Source organism: Hesperophylax consimilis, chromosome 28 (assembly GCF_061612785.1).
Source record: "Hesperophylax consimilis isolate HC1 chromosome 28, BYU_Hcon_1.0, whole genome shotgun sequence".
NCBI classification, from domain to species: domain Eukaryota; kingdom Metazoa; phylum Arthropoda; class Insecta; order Trichoptera; family Limnephilidae; genus Hesperophylax; species Hesperophylax consimilis.
Window position 1 is genome coordinate 16,079,618 of NC_142863.1, and position 14,847 is coordinate 16,094,464.

Sequence of the window (14,847 nt, forward strand, 5' to 3'; positions counted from 1 at the left end):
GTGGCAGTCAGTTGAGGGGATCCAACCCTTTCCCGCCCTGGTATAAGTAACAAATGCTTACTCCTCCAAAACGCACTACAAGGACTATTAATTTTTTTACTAAACGAAGCTACATTATGTAAAAATGACTCTGGACCGTCAAGTGTTCTTGACGCAACAGGAATTAGTAACATATACAGGGTGTCCGGAAACTCGTAGTACAAGCGGGAAACTGGTGAATCTACATCACATTTGGAGTCGATTTTGTAGTATTTTTTTTTTTTATTTGAGCTTTCGTTATCGAGTAAATCGAGTTTGAAGTTGATTTTTTTTTTTTTTTTTTTAATCAAATTCTTATAAATTATTACTGAAGATCAAAGTACCCAACTAATTAAAACTATTTGAAAGTAAAACAAATGAAGAAACTCGGATTTGAAGCATTATTTTGAAATCACCCTTCATTTAACCCGGTGTAATCATAAAATATTTCTGCTCTGCAGGGTTAAAACATCTGTTATTCAACCCTAAACACCAGAAAAAACTTTAACCCTAAAATAGCCGAAAAATATTTTTTTTTGGTTTTTTTTTTTTTTTGAAAATGCTCAAATCAAAAAACTTTATGTTTTTTTGGGTTCCCCATGTGGTGTAGATTCTCCAGTTTCCCGCTTGTACTACGAGTTTCCGGACACCGTGTATATCTGTACCCGAGAAGCATACTTTGACTTTTGAAATATTGGCATACAGAGCTCCGGGCCAAAAAGGCCCCTTTCTCTTTCATCATGATGATATTAAATAATGGTTGTAGGATAAATATAGAAGCATCTGCATGCTTCTCGGGTACAGATTGTATGATGGATTAGTATTTTTATACATTATAGTGAACAGTAATGAAATTTCAGCAGAAAACAAACGATAACTTGGAACAAACTCACATTAATAGTTGGAATAATATAGTAAAAAAAACAAAAGCATCAATTTTTGTTATTTGTTTTTGGGGTATTATGCCGTGTTGCGCTAACTCCTTCTTTAGCCAACTTTTCGGACAAAATTGCAGTGTCCATCATCAGGGCAGATGTGTCATATTTAAAAGCAGATGCATCTTTTTTTTTTTTTTTTATAGTGAATACCTCACAAGAGTCCCAACTGCTCCCGTCTGGAGCCAGTGAGACTATGGCATCCCCAATTGGGGGATGTTGTGAGGCTGAAGGTAAATGGGGAAGGGAAAGAGGAAGGTGGGGAAGTACCTGGCTATTCAGATCTAGTCACTAAACACGGCTAAAGCCATTTGGAGCAACGTTTCAATTCTGAATGGTGGTCTTACACCAGGGCGATACTGGTAGTATCTTCCACTCTGGAACGTGCCGCAAATATACTATATATTATTTTAATTAATTAATTGTGAAATAACACAAATTAATCAAATAAAATTTATTTGCGCACGCCGGGTTCGAACCCGCGACCTTCGGAATGGCAGTCCAATGCGTTACCACTGGACTATGCCGGCCGTCAAAGCCGTCAAAGCCGTCAGCCCTGATGATGGACACTGCAATGCTGTCCGAAACGTTGGCTAAAGAAGGAGTTAGCGCAACACGGCATAATACCCCAAAAACAAATAACAAAAATACTTTTGGCCGTGAAAATCTTAAATCATATTTAAAAGCATCAATATTCTACAAATTTAAAGGGAAACATAACGATGACCAAAAGTCACCTGTGTTTGAGCAAGGACAAGGACTAACCACCCCCTTTAAGGGGGTGTGTCAATTATGATGATCGGTGGCAGTCAGTGACTTTTTTTAGAAGGGATGCTGGACAATGATCGTCTTACTAATTAGATACCTCCATTTAATGTTGGTATAAGCGTAGCATGCCTTAATTAATGTCTTCATTTGATTTCGATAACTTTGCGTAAAGTGCCGTGGACTTCAACTCGAACAACTATATAAAATACTTTATAATGCTATTCCAATTATATACAACTAACCATTATTGCGTTTGGCTCCCAGAAATTCTCTCAGTTCACTAAAACTAAATTCAACACTTTGTACATCTAGCGAAGAGGCGTTTCGAATCAATTCCTCGCAGGATAGACGAAAGGAACTTGAATTGATGGTTGGACTATTCCATCGTAAATGTATTATCATAACACTGTTCTGCACTTTGGCCGCTCGCTTCGTGAGTCTTTTTCCTATGCACACTCAGAGCATACTTGGATTTGTAAGTCTTGGTGCAGACGGGGCAGGCGTACTTCCTTTCTCCTGTGTGCGTAGCGTAGTGCTGTTCTAGGCACTTCTTGGTAAAGAAGGCCGTACCACACTCCTCGCATGGGTGCTTCTTCTCCTTCAGGTGGAACCGACGAATGTGGGTGCTGAGATGAGCAGTCATTGTGAATCTGCTCGGACACTGCTGGCATTTATATTGCTTTGCTTCCCTGCCGTGCTTCTCAGCCATATGTGTAAGTCTACAAATAATAAACAATATATTGTAGGTATACCGACAAAAAAACGTTAGCTCTAATATCGCTGTTTTGAGAAAACAAGCATTTAAGTTTTGTACCAACTTAAAACTTTTTTTATCAAATTCAATTGCAGTATGTGTTAATATAAAAATACTATATCATGATGTGTGTTCATATACAAGGTTTTCCAATAAGAGGTGTTATTTTGAATAGCCCGCTATTTCGATAGATGTTACTTTTGAAGCTGTCATTTTTTGACATTTGACAAGTAGAAACTACGCCATTAATAAAAATGGAATGATACACGCTTCAACAACGCATTACAATTATTAAAATTCACTTGAGTGAATCAAATGCAAATCATCTTGAGTGATGAGGCCCATTTCCACCTCGGTGGATTCGTCAACAAGCAAAATTGACGCATCTGGGGCTCGGAAAACCCAAGAGTTATTGTTGAAAAGCCTCTCTATCCTCAACGTGTCACTGTTTGGTGTAGTTTATGGTCCGGCGGAGTCATTGGACCTTACTTTTTCGAAAATGAGGCTGGAGCAACAGTTACGGTGAATGGATTGCTGCGCTATCGAGAGATGATTAATGATTTTTATGGCCGGAATTGGATGGTATTGATCTGGACAACGTTTACTTTCAACAAGACGGCGCTACGTGCCACATAAGCAACGAAACCATTGATCTTTTACGATTGAATATCAAAATAACACCTCTCATTGGAAAATCCGTAGTATCATTTTCATTTAAGTCTTTTTGAATTTTAATTAAGAATAGTCAGTTTTTAAGTATATTTCCAAAATTGTAGCAATCAGTATATTTTGCAAGATGTTTTTGTTCTGGAAAAAACCACTAAGTTACTGTGTACTTAAAGTGTTTTTGGTCCATCAGGTACCTATTTAAAATGGACTGCTTCGCTTTCTTTTCAATGCACTACACATTTGCATTACATCTGCTGTAAAAAATAATATTCCACTCGAACAGTCAAACAAAAGCAAAAAATATACAATAAAGGTAGAAACGCACTACGACGTATGCGATAAACTCATTACTTTTTTTTTTTTTAAGGGCGGAGACGGTTTACACATAGTTCCCGTGAGCACTTAGGCCATAGGCTCATTGTGCTATCTCCCATTTTACCTCATTCCTTTAACAACAGCCCAGTCCCTTTAATAAAGTTCCCCAGGGTTGTCATTGGGTATGTGGCTATGTCTTCTGGTTCTACTGTATGTCTCCCCAGGTATCTGAGCCTAGTTCCCACCAGGGCAGGACATTGGCACCATAGGTGAATTGGAGTCTCTTCATCCTCTTCACATTTCCTGCATCTATTGGTGTTTTCCACTCCCAATATCTGCATGTGTCTCCTGAGATGGCAGTGTCCCGTTAGTAGTCCTACCAGTTCCCTCAGTGAGTTTCTGTCCATATCGAGTAGTTTCTTGGTTCGTCTAGGGTCTGGTCCTTTTATGAGTACTTTGGATTGTCTCATTCCCGGTGCCCTCTCCCATTCTTTGCAGTGCTGGGATTTGACCCACCTATCAATATGTAATTACTCCTACGGTCGGCTCGGATCCTACAAGTGGTGCTTTCGCCCCTTTCCTTGCTAGTTCGTCAGCCCGCTCGTTGCCCTCAATACCTTTATGTCCTGGTACTCAGACCCTGGTACACGCATTACTACTTTCCAAGGTCAACGTGCACACTGGTTCTACACTCGTAACGCATGTGCCCGCGTGACAGGTGGTCTCTGGTTCTGAAGTACGCGGCGCGCAGGCGCGTCAGTTGATTTGACATTTATTTTTATGCGCTTAACTTGTCAGCAGACGCATTTTATAGCTTTGTCATGTCTTGCAATTCAGAGGGTGAATTCGAGGATGATTTACTAAGTTTATTATTTTATTAAGCCAACTGTCAAAACAAATAACCATAGATATACCAAACATACCACTCATAGATGTGAAATCAACTCGTTGGAGGCATGACACCACCCACTCCATCTTACAAGTCCCATGCTGATCTGGACAACCCAGATCGGCGCAGATGGAAGCGTGGGTTTCTAAAGCATCTGTTCCCATAGAAAATGTATGGATTGTAATTAGTCCAGATATCGTAATGCATTGCTTACGTAGCGTACGTCGACCCAGTGTGTTAAACGTTGTGTGTATTTTACAGAAGCTAACGTGTACCCGGCGTTGTTGTGGGTTATCCTTAGGAGATAGACATATACCATCACATAGTTTTCTGTAGGCCTGTTTAAGATATACAATTCCGTAGTACATTATTTTGATGTATCTCATAAGGTTTAGCCAGCGTTAGCAATGTAAACATCTGAAAATATATTTTTTACGACTTGATTACAAAACCACGACTTTTCTCTACTTTCTATAATTAAGTATAATTTACATATATGTATTATATATATAAACCTTCCGGAAGAAATTCTCTGAATGATAGTGAAAACTCTATCACAATCCGTTGCGTAGTTTAGAAGAACTATGCACACAAACAGACAGACACGGATAGCGACATTATTTTATACTACTTAAAGATAGACATGAGAAACACCAACAGCACCAAAGGCAAATCGATTTGACATTTTTTTTTTTTTCATTACAAAAATATTTGTTTTCGACTAACATTAAATTTATTTTTGAAAATACAGAAAATTTAACACGACTCAGTGTGCTCTGCCAGTTGATGGTTAACAGTTGATTCGACAGGCCGCAGGTGACTGAAAACACAAACGCCAAAGTAGACATTCGGTGACAGATCGCATCGGCGGGTCAGACAAAAATCGAAGACAAGAATCATCGGTGGGTGGACCAAAATCGTCCGTGAAAATGTTCAATCGCAAGCGACCACTCTCCGCAATTTTTAAACAAAATGGCACTAGTCGCATGCAATATTATTCGACAGAAAATGGAGTGGCTGTTGAGTGCAAAAATCGATAGTGTAATTCCCCCCCATTAGTAAGACAAACAGAATAATAAAACAAATTTACCTTCTGCTGTATGTGCTTAGCGATTCTCCACATTCATGGCATTTAAATGAAGGTTTGAACCCTTCATGTTTAATTCTAACGTGTAGATTCAGGTATTCCTTTGTTTTAAATGATTTGTCGCACTTTTCACACTGACTACGTTTGTTCGTGTGAACTTGAAGATGGAGCTCGAAGCTTTTCCTCGTGGCGCAAATCTTACCGCAAATCTCACAAACGTGGTTTGGATAGTGTTCCGGCATGTGATTTGAAAGATCTCTGCAAATAAAGCAATTTTTAAATAAACCTTCATAGCATTGATGGTAAATTTATTATACATTTATTATTGATGGTAATTTGTCTCCTTCGTCAGTATGTCCGTTTAACATAGCATTGATGGTAAATGTAATCATACAACATAATCTCCTTCGTCAGTATGTCTGTTTAACATAGCATTGATGGTAAATGTAATTATACAACATCATCTCCTTCGTCAGTATGTCCGTTCGTCTGCACGGTCGTGAATTTTTCAAAATTGGATATGTTTAAAAAATTATCAAATTAGAAAAGAATCTTTTCAAATCCAGACAAGTGATTAACCCTTGGAACCCCAGGGATAAAATGCCGATCGCCTGCAATATTTTATGTAGTGAATGAACTTTACTAACCGAAAGAAACTAAACTCCTTATGACATATGTTGCAAATTCTGTCTGTGAAGTCCAGAGCGTATGGAAGAGTAGAGGACTCACTAAAATCATACTCCATCTATAAAAAAATTGAGAAAATAAGATAAAACAGTATTGTTTCTGTTCACAATCAAAATAGGGTCAATAGAAACCAGGAACTAATTGCTATTAGAAACACAAGCAGCGCTTCCATACAAAACATTTACTTGCTTTAACCTGTCAGGCTAATTTGTTCGCTTCTGGGACCAGCTCTTATGGTCTCATAGAGATTGTTGTGACAACACATTACATAAAATAATGTGATTACTGAAACAGACTGCAAAATCTTGACTGTTTCAATTTACCACATACCTGTTTCTATTCACCCCATTTAAATTTACTGGTAAAATCACTAAAAAATTCAGTTTATTAAGAAAAATATCATAGGACCGGTATATCAGTTGATTTTAAGCTCGGCTTGGTTGGAACATAATCCATAAGGTCGTAAGTCTAGATATGAACAATATTTCACATATTGTCTATGATTTTAATAGAGGAACTTGTTTAATTTTCTATATAAAACCAAACTACTGCCTATCTGAATGGTATATCTATGCTCCTTAATGTCATTGCGAGATTGCAAACATTCAAAATGCAAACGACAGCGGTTTTTTTGGCGAGTGTAATTTACAAATTGATTTTTGATAAAGTTCCCCACTTCAATCAGCATGGTGCCACATGCGGGGATACTAATTATAGTATTAGTTTTGCTAGAGTAGTGCACTTTTCATGAAATTATGACAAACCCACCACTGAAAACAAAATGTCCTGACGTTGAAACATTTAAAATCATTTTTATGATACCTTAGCAGACTGTGTTAGATTGATTATTAATTTTTAATTAATGAAAACAATTTTAGCGATTCTTAAACGAAAATTTGACACAGATATTTTAAATTGAGCCGCTATCAATAACAACCCTTACGTAGATGGCGATAAGGTTTAAATTCCCGCTTAACACCATCCGCCTGTTTTGATTTATGCAAGAAAAAAACATGGCCAAAAAGTGCCTTTTTATTTTGTGGATGTTCAGGCATAAATATTTTAATTTTTTTTATCATTTTATAAATAACTTAATTTGCCACATTATACAATAAAATCATAACCGAAAATGGGTTCGTAAGTAGGAGATTTTGAACTTTAAAGCAATTTTCATAGGCCTTTTCATAATTTTTTTCTGGGCTTATAAAAAGACTTATCTAAAAAATACTCGATTATTTCAAAGGGCAAGATGTATTTTATTCGCAGTATTTAATTAAAGCATCTGAAACATTTCTAGACGACCAAATTTTCAAACCAAAAACACTTGATTTTGCATTACTACGTATGGCATCGCCTTAAGTTATTATTCCAAAAAAAATAAAGATTATTAATTTATTAATAACATCAACATGTCAATGGTCGATGAACATAATAAGTTCATACTGATAAAATTAGGCAATTTATATAAATTTCGGTGAGACGCAAATGCCAGATTTGACAAGTGTTACTGCTAGCGCGTAACACTTGGAAAAAAGGAATTATTCTGCCGCTTATCAAAGCTTAAGCAGCAGAATTAGCCCGTTTAAATTTGAGCGAGAAACGTCGTACATAGTGAGGATACAGACTGACTGATATACCGGGCCTTACCTTACGTTTTTCATCAGTTTTCTGTTAAGTTTTGTGAAATATAAGTAGCACAGGCTGAACTAATAACTGAAAAGTGTAGGAATTCAATAAGTTTTATCGGCCAAAATTTAATGTTATTACTATTGTAAGTAATGAGTATGTTATCTCACGTCTCTAATTTGTTTATATTCACCACTAAGTATCGAATCACCCCAGTAACATTGATTCTGTTCATGTTGATCTTACTCTATTAAAAACTTTTGGCGGCTTGGCGACAGGTTTAAAGTATTCCTCGAAGAGATCCTCTTCTGAAGAGGTGTCGGTATCCGATGTAAGCTTCGAAGAGGCCTTCGGAGCTGGTGGCACAGGCTCCTCTGCTGGTGTCTCCACAGGGTCTGGTTTGATGGCTGCTAGTTCATGAGTTGGTTCTGTAACATCTGACAGACATATGAGGTGTGTTTGAAAAGCATTGAACATTATTTTTTCCTGCATAAAAAAAAATTAACCACAGGTGGATAAGCAATCGACTTAAAATTGGTTTAATTAAATTTTAAAATAAAAACAAAAAATAATGGACGAAAGAGACATCTCTGGTCAGTTTTGGATAGATTTTGCTCTGCGGGTGAGTGATAGCGAATTACAGTCATCTTCGCATTGATCAGATGGATTCATCCGAATTATATTGTTTGTTAAAAGAGGTTGATTTAAGACTAAAATGATTAAAATATTTTTTGTCACAACAATGTGACAGTACTTTAGAATTACAATGTTGATTCTTTTATTATTCTAAATTTCACTCTCTTGAGAGCTGGTGGTGACAGATTATAATTTCATACTGCGAATGCAAATATTATTGTGCCGATCACCAGTCCGCTGCCGAATTTGAAGATTAAGGAGCTAAACTCAATGCGAGTGATATTTCTGGTTAGTCTTCTGTTTTTATGTAATTGGTGGCTGGATTATAAGTTGTCACTTCTCCTGCAGAGTGAATTTAATAATCAACCATTTTTTTTTCATAGGGAATTAATTACCCTGATGGTCTGTGCTACTTACAAGCCAGATCACACCAGAAAGCTTACGATATAAGTAAAAGTTCCCTACAATATAAACCAGAGCACAAAAATATCACTCAAATCCCGTGATTTAATTTGTTCATCATCGGCCAATAGTCAACCTGAAAAGCATCGCTTCACAAGATACAGAAATGAACTTAACAATCCAACTTGATGTAAACTTGTGAAGATTGTTCGTTCATTTTGTGGCAAAAGTGTTATCGTAATTTGTTGTGTGCCAGAAAGAAATGGAAGATTTTTTTCAATTGCTATTTTTTATCGATACGTGGCGTTGAAGCTATAACATTAATTTATTGTTTTTTAAATCCATATCCATGTAGCTGACTAAAGTGTTAATGATAAAGTTTACTAATGCCCCTACCAAAAATATTTCTATCTGCCTTAATTTCGTGTTTGTAAAATAAAGATCTTTGCGAAGATAACTGCGTCGAGGCGAACTTGCTGGAAGACAAATTTGCTCCGTGCAGACCAACTTAAGGTAAAAAGCAATGCTTCTTCCAATCTTTCGACTGCGAGATAATGCACTTTCTTTCAGATAAATGTTTTCTAAAACCAATATTTTTGATTCAGGTTTTAATTTTAAGATGCACACGCCTGGACTACATAATACATGGTCGATGCTGGTGTGTGAATTGATCAATACAGAATAAAAATGTGGCGCCTCGTCTTATGATAAAATAGTTGTGTTGAATGGCTTACCTTCTTTAAATACTTGTGGACTATCATCAGCATTATTGTATTCATCAACAAAATTGTCATCTTCACTTTCGAAATATATTTCTTGATGTTCAAAATATTTATCGGTTTCAGTTTTTATTTCCTTTTCTGAAATAAAAAAACATAGGTAATTTACAAATAATTATTTGTACTAACATAGGTAATTTACAAAGAATTATTTGTACTAACATAGGTAATTTACAAAGAATTATTTGTACTAACATACGTAATTTACAAATAATTATTTGTACTCACATAGGTAATTTACAAATAATTATTTGTACTAGCATAGATAATTTACAAAGAATTATTTGTACTAACATAGGTGATTATTTGTACTTTGCTTGTTTTACAGAGTGGAAACAAATAACGTTATTACATAATCATTTGATTTGTACAGTTTTTACATAAACAATTTTTACCTTCCGTGTTACATATAATTGTTTCTGGTGAAGGTGGAGATTCGCAGGAAATTGCTGGAATGTGCTTTTTGTTATCTGTAAAAGACATTGTAAAAAAATATCTCATCAGATTGGAGCAATTAAATAAATGGCCTTGTTCTATTCTTTCTATTCTACACAATTACTTTAGTACATTATAAGATGGCATTAATCAATGCTGAATATATTACCTAGCTGGGAATTGAGATAGTTTTTGGCAGATTCTACACATTCTCGAAAGCTGACGGCGGCTCGCAATCTCCCGACGCAATCTGAACAGATCCATCCCTCATTTGCTGAGAGCTAAAATAACACAAAACAGGTCAAACCTCAACACAGAGATGGGAGTTTGGAATCAATATAATTATTTAAGTTTAAATATTATAAGTTATTTTTACCTCCTTGGAGAAGCACCTTGTAAGCATGTCTGAATAGATCTCATTCGTCCCGCGGTACAAGTACGGCTTGACAATACTCCTCAGGTCTTTGGTGGACAGACAGCATTGACACAGACACATATTAGAGTCCGCTAAGCTTGGAATATTCAAATAATGACATTCCAGCACCTCTGTTGAACCGTCCTCGGTCATGTCTGGTGTTGTTTATTTCAATATTTGCTTTCAATTCAATTCATCATCCTGAATAATTAATATTCAAGATAATATTCATCTGATAAAATTCACTATTCTCATTCAACGATCTGCACTTTTAACTGAATTAAACGGTAAAACTCGTGGACTTGTTACTAAGACCAACACTATAATACATTCTAGTTTATAAAAATGCAGACAGTTTCAATGCCTTGGATAGTGAAGGTTATGTTGTTTGAATTTTCATTTCAGTCTTATGTTTATATTTTTTCAATTTTTTGTCTGTTTGTTTCATTGAAGCACAAGGACAGCATAAAAACGAAGTGACGCGAGTTTCTCGAAACATTCGACTTAGCAGTGAACCTGTTATCTTTAAAAATAAACACATATTTGTTATTCATCTTGTCGAATGATCTTTAAATGTAATTCGAAAATGGGTAAATATTTCCTTAACCGCCCGCACCTTTAAGACAAGACAATACCCTAAAATAAAGCCATTATCTTAGCGACGTAAGTGAAGCAGCCGTGCACAAAAATATGCGACGCGCTGCTCTGCTGTATTGGACAGACCTGCGGTTGAATTAACCTTATCGTGTAAAAACAAAGTTCGGTGCAAGGCCCAGTGTAATGAACGGACCTACGGTCGATTTTGCCCGAGCAGGTTACGTAGAAAATCGTGCTTTCCGTGGGGTTTATTTTAATTATTTCTGATAAACCTATTACTAAAATCTTAAATTTTTCTAGAGGGATACCTCGGGAAGTTACTAATTCATCGTCTAGAAAAATAAAATCTGGTGCTCACCACTAATTTTACAGTTGAAAAACATTTTACAAAATTTCAATTCCGTTTTACATAAAATATTTTAATGGTAAGGTCCTGTTTTTATTAATCTTAAATATAAATAACTTACATCCGCAGGGACCACAGACATAGGAATTAATAGACGAGAAGATAAAGGCGAGGGGTAAAATCAACTGTTGAAGAACGAAGGGAGTGAAGATGACTGTGATTCGTCAATAAATCAATCTGACAGTAAATAGGCATCTCGCATTATAATATCACCATTTACTTCTTAAAAGTAAAATCTGCTTTGAATGAATAGACATTTTTACATGGGAGCGCAAATTACTCGCCACGTTATGAACAAATTTGCGAAGTCCAAATTCGGCAAAGTAAGGCAGCTTCTATATTCAGAGTCGTAGTTAGTTTCAGAGTATTTAGTTAAGACACTTTTATAAATGTTCATAATTTACTTCCCAGCAACCAACCAGCTTTGTGTTTCGCGTCCAGACGTTTCTCGATGTGATAGTAACAACTGATTCATATTATACGATGTGAATATGCTTAAAATAAAATAAAATAATGCTTATATATGGAATGTAATACGACAATTGGGTTTATTCTCTTTTTTCGCATCTATTTTTACCAGTTTTCATAGTACAAGTAAACATTTTGCCGTGTTATTTCGTAAAATGAACCGATGATGCCTCGACCATAGTTCGCACAAGAATGATGACGTCACGTTTTCAAATATCACTTGAGGCCGTACGCGAGCCCAGCCAGCTCAATGGAACCGGTATGGGGAGTGGGGATAATACGCTTTTAATCACTTAGGGCAGGTCTACTAATATTCATATGTCTATGGCAGGGACCCATTTAGAAACATTTGAGATTTTAGTAATAAGTTCATCAGAAAAATTTTAATGTGAGCGTCGAGCAAACCTCCGTTATTAGTCTTTTGTCGCCTAAATAGGCACAGATTATGGAAATTACACTTCTTTTCAACAATTACTACAAGAAACAACTATTTACTTCGGGGAGATGGTAAAAGATGCATTATAAAACAATTCAAAGTTTACATAATAAAACACTTGCAAAAGTTTTTTTTCAACATAAATATGTATAAATTACAAACTAACTCAAACTAAGCACCTAATAACCTATTTTGTGCATGTAAATAGTTGTTTTTTGTAGTAATTTTATAAACAAAGTGAAATTTCCATTACGGAAGATGTCCAAATATCCTCCATAAACGGTTGATTACACACATTTTTGTGTTAATTAACTTAAACTCTGCATTTTTGTGCCTATCGGAATCGCCTATGTATTATTATTTTTCTTATTCTAATTATATATTTATATTATTTCAAAATATGGAATGTATTGCATTGCACTACCCCTGCATACATTCTGGAATAAATTCTTATTATTTTTATCCACGCCTAAATGTATGGCTGTTTTACTGGATGAAAATTACAGGAAACATAAGGCAGAAATCACTGCAAAAAATGACTAAAAATGCATGTTATGAATTCCTGGCATCATTTTTCCACTCTCACAGTGGAGTTTCTGGGTGACATTTTCTTCGAGAACAGATCACTCTCATACATTACTGTATGTTTGAGTAGCCACTATCATGGGTGATATTGACTAGCACAGGTGGAAACCTTTTTCTTGCTTTTTCTGTAGCAGCTGCCTCTTTCTGCATTATGAAAATTAGATCGTTTTCTCACCAATCTCCGCTTTTCTGTCAAACATATTGAGCCCCAGCTATCACCACTCCTAGTCTTCATTTCATCCAAATAGATTTTGAATAATAGGCCGATTTAGAGGGACATTCGGGCTATTCTGATAATTATCAAGTTAAAAGTTTTTTTCATAGATTTTCTATCCAGGGCCGGCCCTGAACCAAACGGCACCTGTCGCTAGTAAAGACCTCAAGGTGGCTGTGTTGGGTATTACAAGTCGACGCCCGGAGCAGGACACGGTAGAACCTGAAGCAATTTTCACTTCGTCGAGATATTTATTCTCGTCTAGGCACAGAGTAAATAAGTAGTAACCGTGTTTTTTCAATACCTTACAAACATAAATAATAATACACCCTTATATAAATGAAAGGTAACTTTCGTATTATTTATGAAAAGTCTAAGTTAAAAGTGACACATAAAAGTGACAGTTTGCTGGCGTTCATCTGGCGTTGTTGATGTTGAGCCATAAATAAACGAGCATAGATAATAGTTGTACTAATAGGAAAAGATATTCAACTCATTTGGATTGGGTTGGGAATTTTTTTTTATATATTATAATTATAGATATTATTATAATTATTATACCACTTTCAGTTATGACGGCTTATGATTTTTGGGGTTATTTGATGTGACAACGAATGGAAAACGTCTTATTTGTGGATACGTCATTAAAAGTCCGGGGCTTTTAGGTCCATGCCTCACTCAGAGCCTACCTCATTCATTCATTACCAAAAAAATATTTTAAAAATAAACTTGAGAAAAAATCGAAACATTCCCTCAGGAGAACGAGGCTCAATCTAAAACGCTGCCCTGGGAAAATGAGCTTTAAGATATCTTTATTCGCAACTCATTTAGTCAGAAGAGAGTAGAGGTGAGGCGTATTTATCGTACCCAGTAAAAGAACCGGGTATTTCCATGCGATACTTCGTACTTGTGACAGATCTCTAAAATACCTGGTTCCAAAATACTCATGAGTATTTTATACCGGGACTAAATATTTTTAATAGGTACTTTTACCAGGTATTTTTGGTAGGTATTTTTGACAAGTATTTTTAATAGGTATTTTTGAGGGTATTTTTAGTAGGTTAATTTCTTGGGTAGTATTTGTGTCTGGTATTTGATCTGATAGCAAAAATGTGGGGAACTTTTTCGAAACGGAATTCCGTAGCTACCCCCCCCCATGGATTTGAAAAATTTTGTGGGGAGTACTTATTTGAAACTTTTTTGTGGGGAATTATGGATCACAGAAATTCTGTAACAACCCCCCCCCCCCACGGATTTCGAATAGTAAAACGGGGAATCAAGCTCCCGTAGAATATTTGTGGGGAATATGTGGGCAGAATTTATGCGAGTTCATTAAAAATACTTATTCTGAATCAATACTTTTGAGTATTTTGTCACCGGTATTTTTTTGTACCTGTACTCATTGTACCCAGTAACGAAAAGTACTCATAGGACCCACCTCTAGAAGAGAGCTTTGTGATATGGCAACGATGTCCTGTGACGAAAAATCAAACTTTAAATGGCTTGATATTTTAAACCTATAAGGAAGAACATTTTCAAATATGATAGTAGTTTTTTTCTACGATAGAATGAATTTTCACATTTTTCTGCTAATTCCATTGTGTCTTGTAGGCGAAGCCATGTGACGCGGCGCCGATGTCCAACAGGCCCACTGCCCGCTCTAGCTCCTAAATTTTCAGCAACCTATTTCAGTTGAAAAAAGATTAATAGTTACTTCGACGTATGA

The 14,847-nt window shown here is 36.0% G+C and overlaps 1 protein-coding gene across 5 annotated transcripts; it reads right to left on the bottom strand.

Moving 5' to 3' along the window:
• Positions 1–48: 48 nt before the first annotated feature.
• LOC149410262 (uncharacterized) lies at positions 49–13,511 on the bottom strand. Of its 5 annotated transcripts, none has more exons than XM_089648879.1 (9): positions 13,426–13,511; positions 10,377–10,616; positions 10,170–10,281; positions 9,961–10,035; positions 9,521–9,646; positions 7,995–8,185; positions 6,083–6,180; positions 5,439–5,693; positions 49–2,440 (listed from the first exon to the last, which is right to left on the bottom strand). In XM_089648879.1, the coding sequence occupies exons 2-9, from the start codon at positions 10,566–10,568 to the stop codon at positions 2,098–2,100; spliced, it is 1,392 nt and encodes a 463-aa protein (XP_089505005.1). In that variant the 5' UTR covers positions 10,569–10,616; positions 13,426–13,511; the 3' UTR covers positions 49–2,097. The 5 variants fall into 5 exon arrangements, with proteins under 5 accessions (XP_089505005.1, XP_089505003.1, XP_089505004.1 ...); XM_089648877.1 differs by having other exon boundaries at positions 10,377–10,938; XM_089648878.1 differs by having other exon boundaries at positions 10,377–10,690; positions 13,426–13,490.
• Positions 13,512–14,847: the final 1,336 nt, after the last annotated feature.